The sequence below is a fragment of the Squalius cephalus genome (assembly GCF_949319135.1).
Source record: "Squalius cephalus genome assembly, chromosome: 5".
NCBI classification, from domain to species: Eukaryota; Metazoa; Chordata; class Actinopteri; order Cypriniformes; family Leuciscidae; genus Squalius; species Squalius cephalus.
Genome location: NC_137126.1, coordinates 29,100,302 through 29,114,236, shown reverse-complemented (window position 1 = coordinate 29,114,236; position 13,935 = coordinate 29,100,302). Strand labels below are relative to the sequence as shown.

The following is a 13,935-nucleotide window of genomic DNA, read 5'->3' as shown; positions in this document are numbered from 1 at the left end:
ATAAAAGAAAAATCTATCTATTTGACCCATACAATGTATTTTTGGCTATTGCCACAAATATACCTGTGCTACTTGTGACTGGTTTTATGATCCAGGGTCACATACTGTATATGCATTTCAGTGAACTGATTAATTTGCTAGAAAAGCGCTTCATTTTAGTGACCCTCAGCTCAATTCTCAATATACTGATTACATTTTTCTTCTTCTAAAAATTGTTAGTGCATTATTAACATCTTGCATTGTTCTTTTTCTTGCCATATTTTCCATCAACTACATTAAAATCGTGTAATTTTCCCAGTAATTCCGCTGATGTAAAACTGCTGTGCTTATAACTGTAATCTCCATTAGTCTTATTGTTCCAACTAATTATAACTGCATTAATTACTGCACCGTAACGCAAACATCTTTAGCTATTTTTAGATTTTAATTAAAACATTATTTGTTTTAATTCATGCATACATGTTTTTTTATTAACCATCATACAAGTTGGTTCTTAAAGGTTAACAACAAAAAAGAAGAACTCATTCTGCAGTCTGCCACAAGAATGATAGAGCTAGTATGCTTGAGAGTGTATGTGTGTTTTCAGGAGAAATTTAACTGAGGCATTTCTGAAATAAGACACGAGACCATTTGACACAGTGGCCAAAACACCCATGTTACCTTAGACCCAGAGTTAGTCTAAAATACTGCTCCCTGCTCCTGCTCATAGAATGGTAATTATGAGGATCTAACAAGCAAAAACTTATACTTGATCAAGATTAGCAGTCTTATCCAGATCAAATCTGCTGTATATGGTATATTTACAATGGCTGGCAAAAGGATTCAGACGCTTTACTAAATCCCTGCAGATCCTGCACTGAAATTGAGCTCTCTAGGATATTGATATTTCTTAGCACTGAAACTCAACATAATTTGAATGCGACTGTCAGAAAATATAATATTTCTGTTTTTACCAGAATTTATTGTTGAAAAAAAAACCTGAAATGTGTTGTTTGAAAAGTTAACACAGATGGAAAGTGATTTTGTAAATGAGGACACAAATGTCGTCGCATTGACCTCTATCTGTGAATCATTAAAATGACTGAAGCATTTTCTAGATAAAATCCCCACAGTTAAGGGATCATTATTCTAGCTGTGAATCTTAAGGACTGCTGTGATAATTACGAGTTAAGAGCATTCTTGAGTCCAAGTAAAAGTAAACCAAATGCATACAATTTGGAAAAACATATACTATATCCAAGTGTTTGGAATCAAGCCACCCAAACACCTAGAAAAGATCATCCCTGTGCAAAATCAGATATCTGCTCACTATCTACCGAAGAGAGGCCAACAATCACTTTGCAGGATCAACAGTGTTCAGTCAGATGAAACACATACCAGCCAACCAGTCCAGCAAAACAATGGCTTGTATAAGGAGGTATTCATAAAAATGAATTTTAATAAAAAAACATGCGAAAGCACGTCAGGGGCCGTTTGCATAAATGGTTAAGACTAGTCTTACAACAGTCATTATATTTTTTTCTTTAAGACTGTTCATAACTGTTTTACATCAGTTCTATAAAAACGTAGATTGGTCTAATTATGATACTAGAAAGTAAGACTGATTGACACTTAACATAAGTCCTTTGTTTATGCAACCAGCCCCATGAGTTTGCCAAAACACATAATGGTGGTCCAGCTGCAATGTGGAAACGATCCAATCTTGGTCAGCCTAAAACAATCCGGATCACACAAATCTATTTCAGCCCACACCATAAAAACACAATCCAATGCTGATGAAAGATACAGGGCTTCTCCTCATCGGTAGGAACTGGACATATTCATAAAAACAGAAGGATGGATGGTACAAAATACAGAAAGGTACTGCAATATAGAGCTGCAACATTAATTGCGATAGAATCAAACTTGCAATACAGAATAGTCTGATTATTAAAGGCTAAAATTGAACTTAATATATAAAATAATAATTAAGAAATGTAGAGAGTTTACAGCATTTCAACAGAGTGAAAAACTATTGCAATCTGCACAGAAAGTTATCCTCTAAACTTCCAGGCTTGAAATATAACTATTTCATAATTTCTGAGCACTTTATTTTACAGTCCTGTTCCCCGTGTACATCCAATGCACTTATTGTAGTAATAACTTGGTAATAACTAGGTACTAACCCCTGAACCTAACCCTAAACCTTAACCCATGTAGTTACCCAGTACTTTCTTAGGAAGAACACTGCAAGCACACCATAATTTCAATATTCAATATGATAACAATAAATCAGCATTATGTTACAATGAGATAATATTTAAGTTGGTATATATAGTAAAAATAACTGTATGAATAAAAAGTGGACGGAGACCCTCTCATATAGTCCAACTTAAGTTCAGGTATAATGTAAATGCCAAGAGAACTGGGTTATTGTTCACTCAGTTCACGTTTGGCTCAACTGAAGGAAGTTTGAGTTACTTTTTCTGTTAGCAGGAAAGCTTCGGCAAAACAGGACTTAGTTTGAAGACAAAGACTTCCTAGTTTGTAGTTTTTGCACACCCGTTTCAACCTGAGAGCTGCCGTATCTATGTACTTTTATGCCTTTTTCTACAGATGTTAAATGTTTGTTGCATTTCACATCATTATTACAATATTTGGCTATATAAATAGCGCATGATTTTTTTTTTAAATTCATTAAAAAAATTAGCTAAAGATTACATAAAAAGTGTTAATAAATTATGTGTTATTTATGCAAAAAATAGAGGAAATAAACATGCAATTAAATATCCAATACTGACCTAAAAATATGATAACTGATATCTGTTTGGTACTATTATACTGTATAGGATGCATCCCTAAAATTGTGCAGCCCTACTGCAGGAGAAACCTGTTTTAGTCTGCCTAAAAGCCAACGTTTGGGAGAAAGTTCGGTTTCACTTTATTTTGATGGTCCCTTTAACACATTCTGTTAACTATAAGTAATGTTGCCCCTATATGTCTACTAACTCTCATTAGAGTGTTAGTAGAGTATTAGTAGACTGGTAGGTTTAGGGTTAGAATAAGTTGACATGTAGTTGCAAAGTTACTTATAGTCTGTTGGAGGAGCATCACAATAAAGAGTTTGCACATATTAAGCACACAATACTAATACTCTAATGCCAGTTGACATGCAGTTGCAAAATTACTTATAGTCAACATAATGTTCAAAAGTGACCATCAAAATAAAGTGTTACCGAAAGTTCATCCTTCAGAAGGTCAGTGATTCCAGACACAAGGCTAAATGAACATTGCAAGAACACAAACATATCTCATAATGCCGCAATCAAAGTTCTGAACTCAATCCAACTGAGAATCTGTGCTGCTACTTGAAAATTGCCGTGGACAGTGTCGACCAAATAACCGGAACAATCTGGAGCAAATCTGCCTGGATGAATGTGCCAAGATCACACCTGAGCAGAGAGCAAAGTTGATTTATCCTTCACCCAAAAAATGTATCCTTCATACAAATAATACAAGGGTTTCACTCACTGTGCTATGCAATGCATTTCAGATTTCTGTTAATGTTTATTAAAAAAAAAAAAAGAACAAAAAAATCTGAATCTGAATAAATCAGCATTAACATTACAGTGAAGTAAGGTTTGTGGTGAATTGATGTGTACTTACTATGATGCTGGAGTGTCTTCGTTTACAGTTTTATTGAGGAGACGGGAGGGTGGATCTGGTGGTCGAGTGGGTGGCCGGCAGATGGAACTCTTCTCTGAGAAAGATCGTCCTTTCAGCCCCTGAGCCTCTCCTGTTACACACACACACACACACACACCTGTTACAACCATTTTAATGGACTGACTCATTGGAGCATGATTATTGTAAGTATGTGTTCTGCTTACTGTAGATCACAAGGGATTGCCATCCTGCTTCATGTACTATGTTCATCATTCATACGTCATGCCACACTGTGTTATTACATTACATCATTACATTTGTTATAATTTCCAAGTGTTTTATATAACATTTACTGTTTTATGTTTTTTTTCCCTTCTGAATGTTAGTTCAAATGACTGATTTGGCAGACAAAAGATTTTAAAAAATTAGAAAAAAGGGAAGCAGTTTTGTAAAAAAAAAATTATATATATATATATTCATAAGAAATAAAAATATAAGATTATGCCAAATGAATAAACTTTTGAATTAATAAGTTTCTGTTTTTTTTTTTTAAAAAGTCACTTTTTTAATGAAACTTCTTTTTTATGCTATCATGACAGTTGTATCACACTGACATTTTTTTACTTTAGGGCCCCTCAAAAATATTAAAATGAATTTTAATATAGTAATAGTAATTTAATATAGATTGTGAGGACGTGTATTCAAGTCAATGTATATATGAATTGCATTTCTTATTTTTGATAGGATCATCCTTAAACTCAGAGTTTGGCCTTCATTCATGTCACACAGGATGGTGGATAGTTAGATCATTTAAATGTCTTGTTTACCAGTTGTTCTTTTGAGTTGTGGCCTGCTTCCTTGGAAAGACTGTGCGCGGTTCACTGTCCCTCCTGATTCCCCATTGGCCGTCACCAGGGCGTCTGACCTCTGACCATCCTGTATCCTAACTTCAACCCTGCCAACATCAGAATCCAAGGGCCGGAGAGCAGGTCTGGGGTTAACAGGCTTCCTAGATGTCGGAGAGGAGAGCGGGATGGATGGAGGGCATATGGAAGGAGGTGCCAGTTTTGTTCTTTGATGAGGAACCGGACTCGTGAGGCCGGTGTCTCCCTCAGGTTCGCCATCATTGTGGGTGGCGCCGTTTTGCTCTTGCCCTGCAAAGCACAGAGTCAGTCAATGCAGGCAGTTTAGATAAAGCACTACTAAACGTCTGGTGGGTCAGAGGCACGATTGCAACACTTTAGCCCTGAACATTCCCCTGAGGGGAGATTGTATCAGGGTGTCGTTAAAACTTAACATTTCCTGTTCTTGTAGTTTGGGCTTAAAAAAAAGGGAGGTTGTGATAGTTTCGATGAACAAATAAAGAGAACAGCTCGACAGACTCCCTGTCCTCTTGTATTTCCACAATACGAGAAATACAAGCCAATAAAGACTGAACAAGTCCAAATCAAATTACTCAAAGTGAGTCATTTCATTCCAATAGCTTCAACACAACCGGAACATAGTGGAAGTTTTAAAACTAAAGGAAAAAGTGTCTGAAGAAGCCATGAACTGTTTTACCCAAACACACTGATCGTTATCAGCTCAAGCCACCTGATCAAAATCTATCTCCGTCAGGCTGGATTTCTATCCTTTGAAAAGCCTGATGTTTTTTTTTTCTTCTTCCGATCTCTTTATAAAGAAATGACATTTTCTTATGTCTGGAATTAGCATTATAACCTCGAAATGGTAAAAGCTAACTGTTTTTAGCATATCTTTCATTTGAGATAAACTATGAAAAGGATTTCTGTTCACCGCAGGCATTTACAGCAGTGGTTCTTTCACACAAAAGATTTTTATGCAGGGGAAAGTGCTTTTATAGACTTTACTTGTACATTTTTTTTTTTTAAATAAAACAAAAATAATTAAAGGCATGAATGAAACTCAAACTGATTTACAATCTGGTTTGACTCCAGTTTAGTGTGCAGATGAACAGATGAACTTGGTCTCATAACAAAGGTTGCTATGGCCATGTGAGAACCAAGGACATAAGTGTAAAACAGCTGTGTGTGTGCGTGTGTGTGTGTGAACAGCATCAGTCAGTCAAAACAACCAGCTGTGTGTGAGTTAGCCAAACTGGACATGGACACATTTGCATAAAAACTCATTCACAAACACATTCGCATTTTGGCAGGGGTTTGCATTTGGCAAAATTCACGGTTGGTCCTAATACTCCATGACTGTATCTGTATTGTCCACAAAAACACACACACACAGGGCCAAGTTTACGGACCACCACGATCCAAGATTCACTGAAACTTAACAGGTGGCTTGACGCTCACACACACAAACACACATATCCCACCACCAGCAAATTCAGCAAACAGGAAACGAGCAGTTATGATCTACTCAGATTAATGATTTGATTGAAAAATACAACAGAAGGGGAACAAAAATTATTCCACTGATCAGACCAAGCAAATTTCCAGCATGCTTTAATAAGCCAAATCTCATGAATATACAAATGAACCAGAGAATCATATTAATGGATTAATGCACACATTCTTTTTGATCAAGAGGGAGAGGAAAAAAAGCTCAGATATTAATAATAAAAATAGCTTATTAGAGGAAAAGAGGTCCAAAAGCCAATCGAAAATAGATTGAGAGAGACTCGTAAACACATGCAGGCATTAGCTCTCAGACACACTGGGTAGCGAAACACACGATGGCATACACACGCAATCCTGCACACACTCGCAGACCCATAGGCACTGATGCATGCACACACGCTTGCTGCAGAAGGGCAGGTAGTCATGCTCTAGTGAGTGTACTATTAGCTTGACTGTTGTTAAACACTGCATAACACGGCTAACAATGAGGGGAGAGCATGTCAGAGAACGAACATTTATCAAGGCAGACACACATACACACGCCCTGAGATCCTGCAGATTTAATCTTACAATTCACAAAGAGTATGGAGGGACTTCTAAACTGGCACATAAGGAGTGTGTGTGATAGAAAGATTGGGGAGATTTGGTTGTATTTTCTTCATTTAGAGAGGAGAAACAGATCTAGTCTGAGGTCCCTTCTAGGTGTGTGCATTGTATTTAAGCTTGCAGTACAAGAACAGGATTAGCAAAAAAGGTAAAAGCAAAATAGGAACATTTTAAAAAATTAATTGAAAGAAAAATATTGAGCCAGAGAAAAAAAACACACAATATATAGATATAAATCTGAAACATTATATAGTATGTTTTAACTGAGATATATAGATCTTTATAAAAAAAAATAATAATAATCTTTTCTTTAAAAAAAAATTCCAATCTACAGAAAAGAAATCAGTTTTCTTTCTATGCTAAAATATAAAGACAAATATAATTCACATTCATAATAAATTCACTGATAAGGCAAAAAAAAAGCATTATATAACGATGAGATGATGATGCCGATGATGATGATGATGATGACGATGGCTAGGATGTTGAAGGCTATTTACGCTCAAAAACTGGAGACTGAAGGCCGGGGTAGAGACGGGGTGGGCGTTTTGAGATCGTGATTGGCTGCCGTCTCCTTGGCGTCACCCTTGGAGGTGGGATAGGAGGCGGCGTGGTTTCTTCAGGAGGACCCTTAAAGATCTGAGAACATCAGAGACGGCAGTAATTACAAAACAATATGGCATCTTTAACAGCATTAAACTATCAGGGCCACTGAAAAGGTGACAAAATATTGTTTACTATTATGAATCGCACAGCATTTGTTTTGATTTCAAAACATTTTAGTGCAAATATAGCAGTTCTCAATGGAAACCTGTTTTCTGTCTGAGCATTTAGCTTGTATAATAATAGATAGACAGATAAACTGTCCCCTGATCAGTTGGAAAAGGGCATGTCTGACCTTGCTGTAGTCTTCAATAAGGATCTCCATGACGATGTTCTGAAACTTAATATCCAACATGGCAGCCACTGTCTCCACCTCTGCTCTCATGAGAGTGGGGCCAAATATTACACCCATATTTGACACAGTCATCAGATTTTCACTGCTTTGGCTACAAACACTAGAAAAACAACAGAGATAATGTAGTGAGCTTTGGGATTGGATAAATGGATTGTCCCTGTGAGAAGTACTGTACTGATTTGGATAAAACTATCATAATAAACCCCCCAGCCCAGGGCCAAGAGTGAGAATGTTTTGGGAATTCTTTCCTTATTGGACTAGAGTGGTTTTGTTACTAGATTATACATTTGTTATACAGTGTGTTCATTTGGTTTACTTTATTTGGTAGTTGCTTTGAATTCTGCTGATTTAAACCTGTTACCAAGATACTGTTTTTAAGCTGGCTGACAGCAGAATTTTTATTTGATTTTTTTCAGAATTCATAGATTGAAGATTTGCAAAAACAAATTATGACAGATGTAGTATGGATTGTATGTCATTGTTTTTCAGCACTTTGTTTTTAGAAATTTATGGAGTTTCAACAGCATACATGCATGCATATATATATAAAACTCTTTTCAATATTGATAATAATAAAAGAAATGTTACTTGAGCAGCAAATCAGCATATTAGAGTGTTTTCTGTAGGATAATGTGACACTGAAGGCTGGGGTAATGATGCTGAAAATTCAGCTTTGCCATCACAGGAATAAATTACATTTTAAATGTAAAGTTATTTTAAACTGTAATAACATTTCACAAAATTACAGGTCTTACTGTTAAGCATAAGAGACTTATTTTCAAAATCATTTTAAAAGATCTTGTTGACCGATATATATGTATGTATACAAACACACACAACTGAAATACTAAAAGAAACTGTGTATATCATGTGCTGATCCACGCTTGACTGCAACTTAATTATTTGCAGGTTTAACTAAATGTACACATTATTAATATAATATTACTTTCATTTATATTTAGTATATGAGCTTGTTTAGTTTAAAATTCAAACTACGTTATGTGAATATGTTGTTCGCTTTACTCAAAATATTTTACACACACACACACACACACACACACACACACACACAAAATAAGGCATGGAGCTATAGATCAGGTGACTTTTCTTTAGAAATTTCACACACACACAACCTGTCATATTAACCACAACACAACTCAAATATATAATTATAAAGGTACACCCGAGCAAACTGGGTGTGTGTGTGTGTGTGTGTGTGTGTGTGAGAGAGCATTAGCAGGTCTGTGTGCACGCATGCATGCATGTGCGTGTGTCTGTGTTACCTGACCAGGTGTTTGATTAGCAGTTCCAGCATCTCTCTGTTCCGCTCTGGGAGTTTGTAAACAAGCGAGTGAACTGCCCCTAACCGATAGTCAAGATTCTCAGACTCTGAGGGAAAAAATATGGGTAAAAGTCACACACACACTATAGATGGAATGACACACATTAACATAATCAACATTGCCTCATTAACATAATCGTTGTGCCAGTTTGTGTTGAGTTCCACCCATGAAAAGTGGTTCATGCTGCATTTCAATGCCATGACTCCCAACAACTGAAAAAACGTAAACTAAAATGCAGCGTAAAGGCAGAACGAAGCAGACAGTCGGTGCACTTCTCTGTCTACACTAAGACTAATAGAGCCGTTTGATTGTTAGCAAGCTAGTGGTTTCTAGAAATGTTTGCTTATTTTCTTGCTGCAGTTATCTTAACGGCAGTTTGCTGAACGTCTTTCAACTTGTCCAAAGATCATTTGCAAAATCCTAAAAGGATCAGTAGACATTTATTGTGAAATGTGGGATAAGCACTGCTTTATCTGAAAGCACAGCCTGTGGCGAACCGTAACAAAGCTTACTTTATAGAGCACAAAGCAAACACGTTTACTTGTGAACGTGTGAGCTGTTTTAAGAGACAATGTAGCATCTTTGAAAGATTTGAATGAATCCTCTCAACGTCTTTGATATATAAAAATAGAAGAAATCCTACAACACAACAGACTGGGAGATCACTTGGGCCAAGTGAGTAAAGAGTATTAAAGTGAGCCATTAATCCCTCAGCAGGTGTAGCCTTTTCCTCTGCTCTGCTGGGTTTGTTTAGTTGTGAGTGATCTGAGTGCAAGTATGCATACGAGCTATAATAATCAAAGCAGCTTTAATGGCTTCTAATCTTATTATGGGCAGGATTACAATACAGCACTTTCAACACAACTTGTTGAAAGCGTTTAAAGCTGGAAGCACACTCGCTCATTTGGACACAAAGGAATCGCACATACACAGATGTTGAGATTCCATAGTTTATGGGGACTTTCCACAGACATTGATTTTTATACTGTACAAAATGTATTTTCTTTCCCCTAACCCCTATTTTTACATAAAAATTAAAAATAAAATAAAACATAATTTAGTATGATTTATAAGCGGTCTTCCTTATGGGGACCAAAAAAATGTCCCACAAGATCAAAAACACACACACACACACACATAGGATATAAAAAGGATGGTTTTGACTCTAATTTCTGATTGGATGAGTTGCGTTCTACAGTGTATTAATATGCTACATTGATGGCAACTGTCCACATCTACAATTACGCTAATAAACTATATTACTTACAAGAATAGCTTATTCTGAATATTATTGCTAATTAAATGTAACTATTTATTAAACATTGGTGTCTTCTATCACATGGCTGTCATCTTCAAAGTAATAAGCCACTGCATTGCTATGCATTTTACCAAGATTAAGAGGGTTTTAGACCTAATAATATCCCTCATCGTTGTAAAATCACTGTAAAACATGACCTTAAGAGGCTTATTATTTTAAACAAAAGGAAAGACTATACATAACTAGTACAGTAGAGGCAGTGCAGGCCAGTTTGGGCAATGACATGAAGTGTAAAACATTACAAAAGATCTGTCAACACAAGACCAGTGAAGGAAGTCTTATGATTTTCTTTTAATAATATGTCCATGTAAATGTCAGTATTGAAAATGCCTTTTACTGGGCCAGTCGCATACTTGACTACAGCAGCGTGAGCACTGGCACTCAACAGGCACTCTGGGACTGTGACATTGATTTTCTGTAAGACTACAGACAACTTGAGTCTAAATGCAGAAATAAGGTGCAGTTTTCCCAGGCTAAATTCATCATTTTATTCAGTGTGGAATAGAAACAGTAGGGAACTCGTTAATACTGCAGTGACTTGCTTCCGTTCATAATTCAGAATTATATTAAATTGTGATTGGAAGACATATAGCTTACATTACTACTGCAAAGTAAAATTACAAAGTTTACTAAGTTTTCCAGACATTTCTCTATTTGATTGAAAAAAAGTTTTTTGATACTTTGGTTTAATTTCATGAAGCTGTTCATTTGTGACCTGAAGTATCAATTTAGTAGCCTGGCAAGCCTCACCATAGAGCTGGTAAGTCCCGCCCCTTCCGCTAACCCCACTGGACCTCTAGGTTGAAAAATCGTCAATGCAAGTGAATGGGAGAAAATAATTATTTTCTGGTCCCGTTTGAATTGTGCCATGAATGTGAACATATGTTGTCTGTGAATTTTTAATATAATTTTTAGTGTGAAGAATGCTACAATTTAGCGGGTAGAGGTTTGATACGGTTAGACTTTGTGTGAGAGCACTTTGTGGACTACAACTCTTTTTACATCAGACGGGAATCTGAAGAAAGAACAGCCCATTTGGTTTGAATGGTGACATTTGGGTACAAAACACACAGGCATCTCGATCTGTCTCCATAGATTATCGCAGCATTAGCACCGTGATTCGACAAGTGGAGGGAAAATGTGTTATGGGGTGACGTCACATAGGCGACATGTAGTCTTTCTCGTTATGTCTTTTCCACAACTGCTAGCCAAAGAATCATACAATATACTGTCAAACTCGTAACATGAAAAATTCTATAAAAAATTCACAGACAACATATGTTCACATTCATGGCACAATTCAAACGGGACCAGAAAATACCACATTCCACATTCACTTGCATTGACGATTTTTCAACCTAGAGGTCCAGTGGGGTTAGCGGAAGGGGCGGGACTTACCAGCTCTATAGACACGGCTCAATCCGAGGGGCGGGATAAACGGCTGTCTTTCAGATTCCCTCTGCACGCAATAGGACAGCGCTTCAACCAACCAGAGCGTTTTCCCAACAGCGGAGCTAACGTTAGTTGATAGATTCAACTTTTGAATCTGGCCGGCAAAACTACGAACACATCTTCCTTTTTTAAGAATGACTTAAGTGCCGTTCTTTGCTCTTTTCTCAAAGAAAAACTTAACTCCAAGTCCTCCAGAGTCGCGGCCAAAGCCGATTCGAAAGACTGTTCGCCAGCAGCAGCCGCCATTCTTTGTTTTCAAGTAGCAGGGAACCGTCACAACTCTGTCGTCATTATGTTAACCCCGCCCCGCCTACTCTATACACTATGTGATTGGCCTGACCCAATTTAGGGTTTTACAGCTCCGAAAGTCAACGGAGAGTTGCTAGACTACCCTGGCTGCAAAATAAATTTTGCTGCCGCTAGGGTGCGTCTAGATTTCTAGGCTATCAAATTAGTGTTGATACCAAGACACTAGAGACTGGTATTGTACTAAAGTTAACATTTTGGTTCAATCCTAGCTTATTTTTTCTCTTTTTATACTGGATATCATTTACAATTATGAGTAATATAATTAAAATTGCTTTTGGAAAAACATACACAATTCAAAAGTTTGGGGTCAGTACGTTTTTTTGAAATGTTTCTGAAAGAAGTCTCTTATGCTCACCAAGGCTGCATTTATTTGGTAAAATAAAAAAAACAATATTGTTTTGTGATAACCGTGATCATTTTTATTTCAGGGCACTTTGATGAATATAAAGTTCAAAAGAACAGCATTGAAATAGAAATCTTTTGTAATATTATAAATGTCTTCACAGTCAGTTTTGATCAATTTAATGTATCCTTGCTAAAGAAAAAAAGAAAAAAAAGAAAAAAAACTAGACCCCAAACTTTTGACCGTTAATGTATTTTCATGAGAGTTATTAAAATGTATAAGACTTGTATAGTCTTGTTTTATAGGGTTAACAAAGCATTATCTAAATCTTTTAATCCACGTAATCTAAATCCAAGTACCCCCTGAAACACTGTAGTTCACATAACCATGGTTGAGAATCACTGATGTGGGGTATTGCTTTTTTGTACAGTGCTGAAAGAGAAAACAGTGCACTTGGACTTGTGTTTTCCCCTCTTTTAGAGCTATGCTTGAATTGAACTTGACAGACCCACATAAGAGATGAAAAATACATATAAACACATAAAAGTGTGGGTCTATCTGTGTGTAAGGATGGAAATGTGGGTTTGTGTGTCTGGCTGGATGCGTTTGCTGTCATACTTGCTGCTAAGATCAGTTCTCTATGCAGGCTGTAGGTCATCAGAGGTTCACACAGACTCCTGAAAAACATATGTAAATGTACAGTACACAAACAAACATTAAATCAAATGACCAAAAAAAGTACTTATTGGAAGATAATCACATAATGTGTTTAACTCACCGCAGATAGAATTTCAAAGCACTAGTGATGGTCTTAATGTCCATGTCACTGGAATTGAAATCTACTTCAGCAGGACACTTTGGGTCTGCAGAGAGTGGAGGATAGATTAAGACAGAGAGAGAGAGAGAAAGAGAGATAAACGGCCTTCCTCAGACGGTTGTTGTTTTTCAGTATGTGTCAGGGATTTTGTAGCAGCTCAAGGACGCTCTCATGGACGTATATCTGTGCTTTGGTTTCCTCAGTGTTAAAAAAAAAAGTGCAAGTTCACAAAGTTTACTGCAGATATTAAACATCACAATAAGTTGGATTCAGATTTATATCTCTATTAAATTTATTATCCACTTAAAACATAAGCTTCTTGACAAGAAATAAAGCATGTTTGTATATTTTATTGTGAGTGTTTGTGTTATTTGGTTTATTGGTTTTCAATAGAAACACAGAGTGTGTGTACGGGGGAAGACATACAAACATGCACACACACACACACACACACACACACACACAGCAGATGTTTTTTTGGCCATTTCCTCACCAAAGAAGGCATTCAGAAGTTTTTGTACTTGAATATTGCTGCCCACAGTCCTGTAGACCCCTTCCTGAGTCAGCCCTACCAGAAAGAAAGAGAAGAAGAGAGAAACCAAAAAAAAAAAAGAGGAAAGAGAAACAGAAAGCGTGATTTATTGACTGAGAAAATTGGAGAACCTGGCATGAAAGAGAAAGAAAGGGGGAGTGTCTTGCAGTGGAAAAGTACAGCTCTATCGAACAACGACAGCAGCGGTGGAACTGGCCCGCTTTAGGTTCGTTAGCCATGCAA

The 13,935-nt window shown here is 36.7% G+C and overlaps 1 protein-coding gene across 2 annotated transcripts in view; it reads right to left on the bottom strand.

The window, feature by feature from the left end:
- Nucleotides 1-13,935, bottom strand: part of ophn1 (oligophrenin 1) — a 42,433-nt gene that overhangs the window by 8,893 nt on the left and 19,605 nt on the right. Inside the window, exons 14-21 of one of the 2 annotated variants that reach the window (XM_079870841.1) lie at nt 13,654-13,728; nt 13,122-13,206; nt 12,962-13,020; nt 8,862-8,967; nt 7,519-7,678; nt 7,121-7,259; nt 4,473-4,799; nt 3,646-3,775 (exon numbers count right to left, since the gene is read on the bottom strand). In XM_079870841.1, coding sequence (XP_079726967.1) covers nt 3,646-3,775; nt 4,473-4,799; nt 7,121-7,259; nt 7,519-7,678; nt 8,862-8,967; nt 12,962-13,020; nt 13,122-13,206; nt 13,654-13,728 — 1,081 coding nt within the window. The remainder of the gene's footprint in view (nt 1-3,645; nt 3,776-4,472; nt 4,800-7,120; nt 7,260-7,518; nt 7,679-8,861; nt 8,968-12,961; nt 13,021-13,121; nt 13,207-13,653; nt 13,729-13,935) is intronic. The other variant, XM_079870842.1, reaches the window with a different exon arrangement.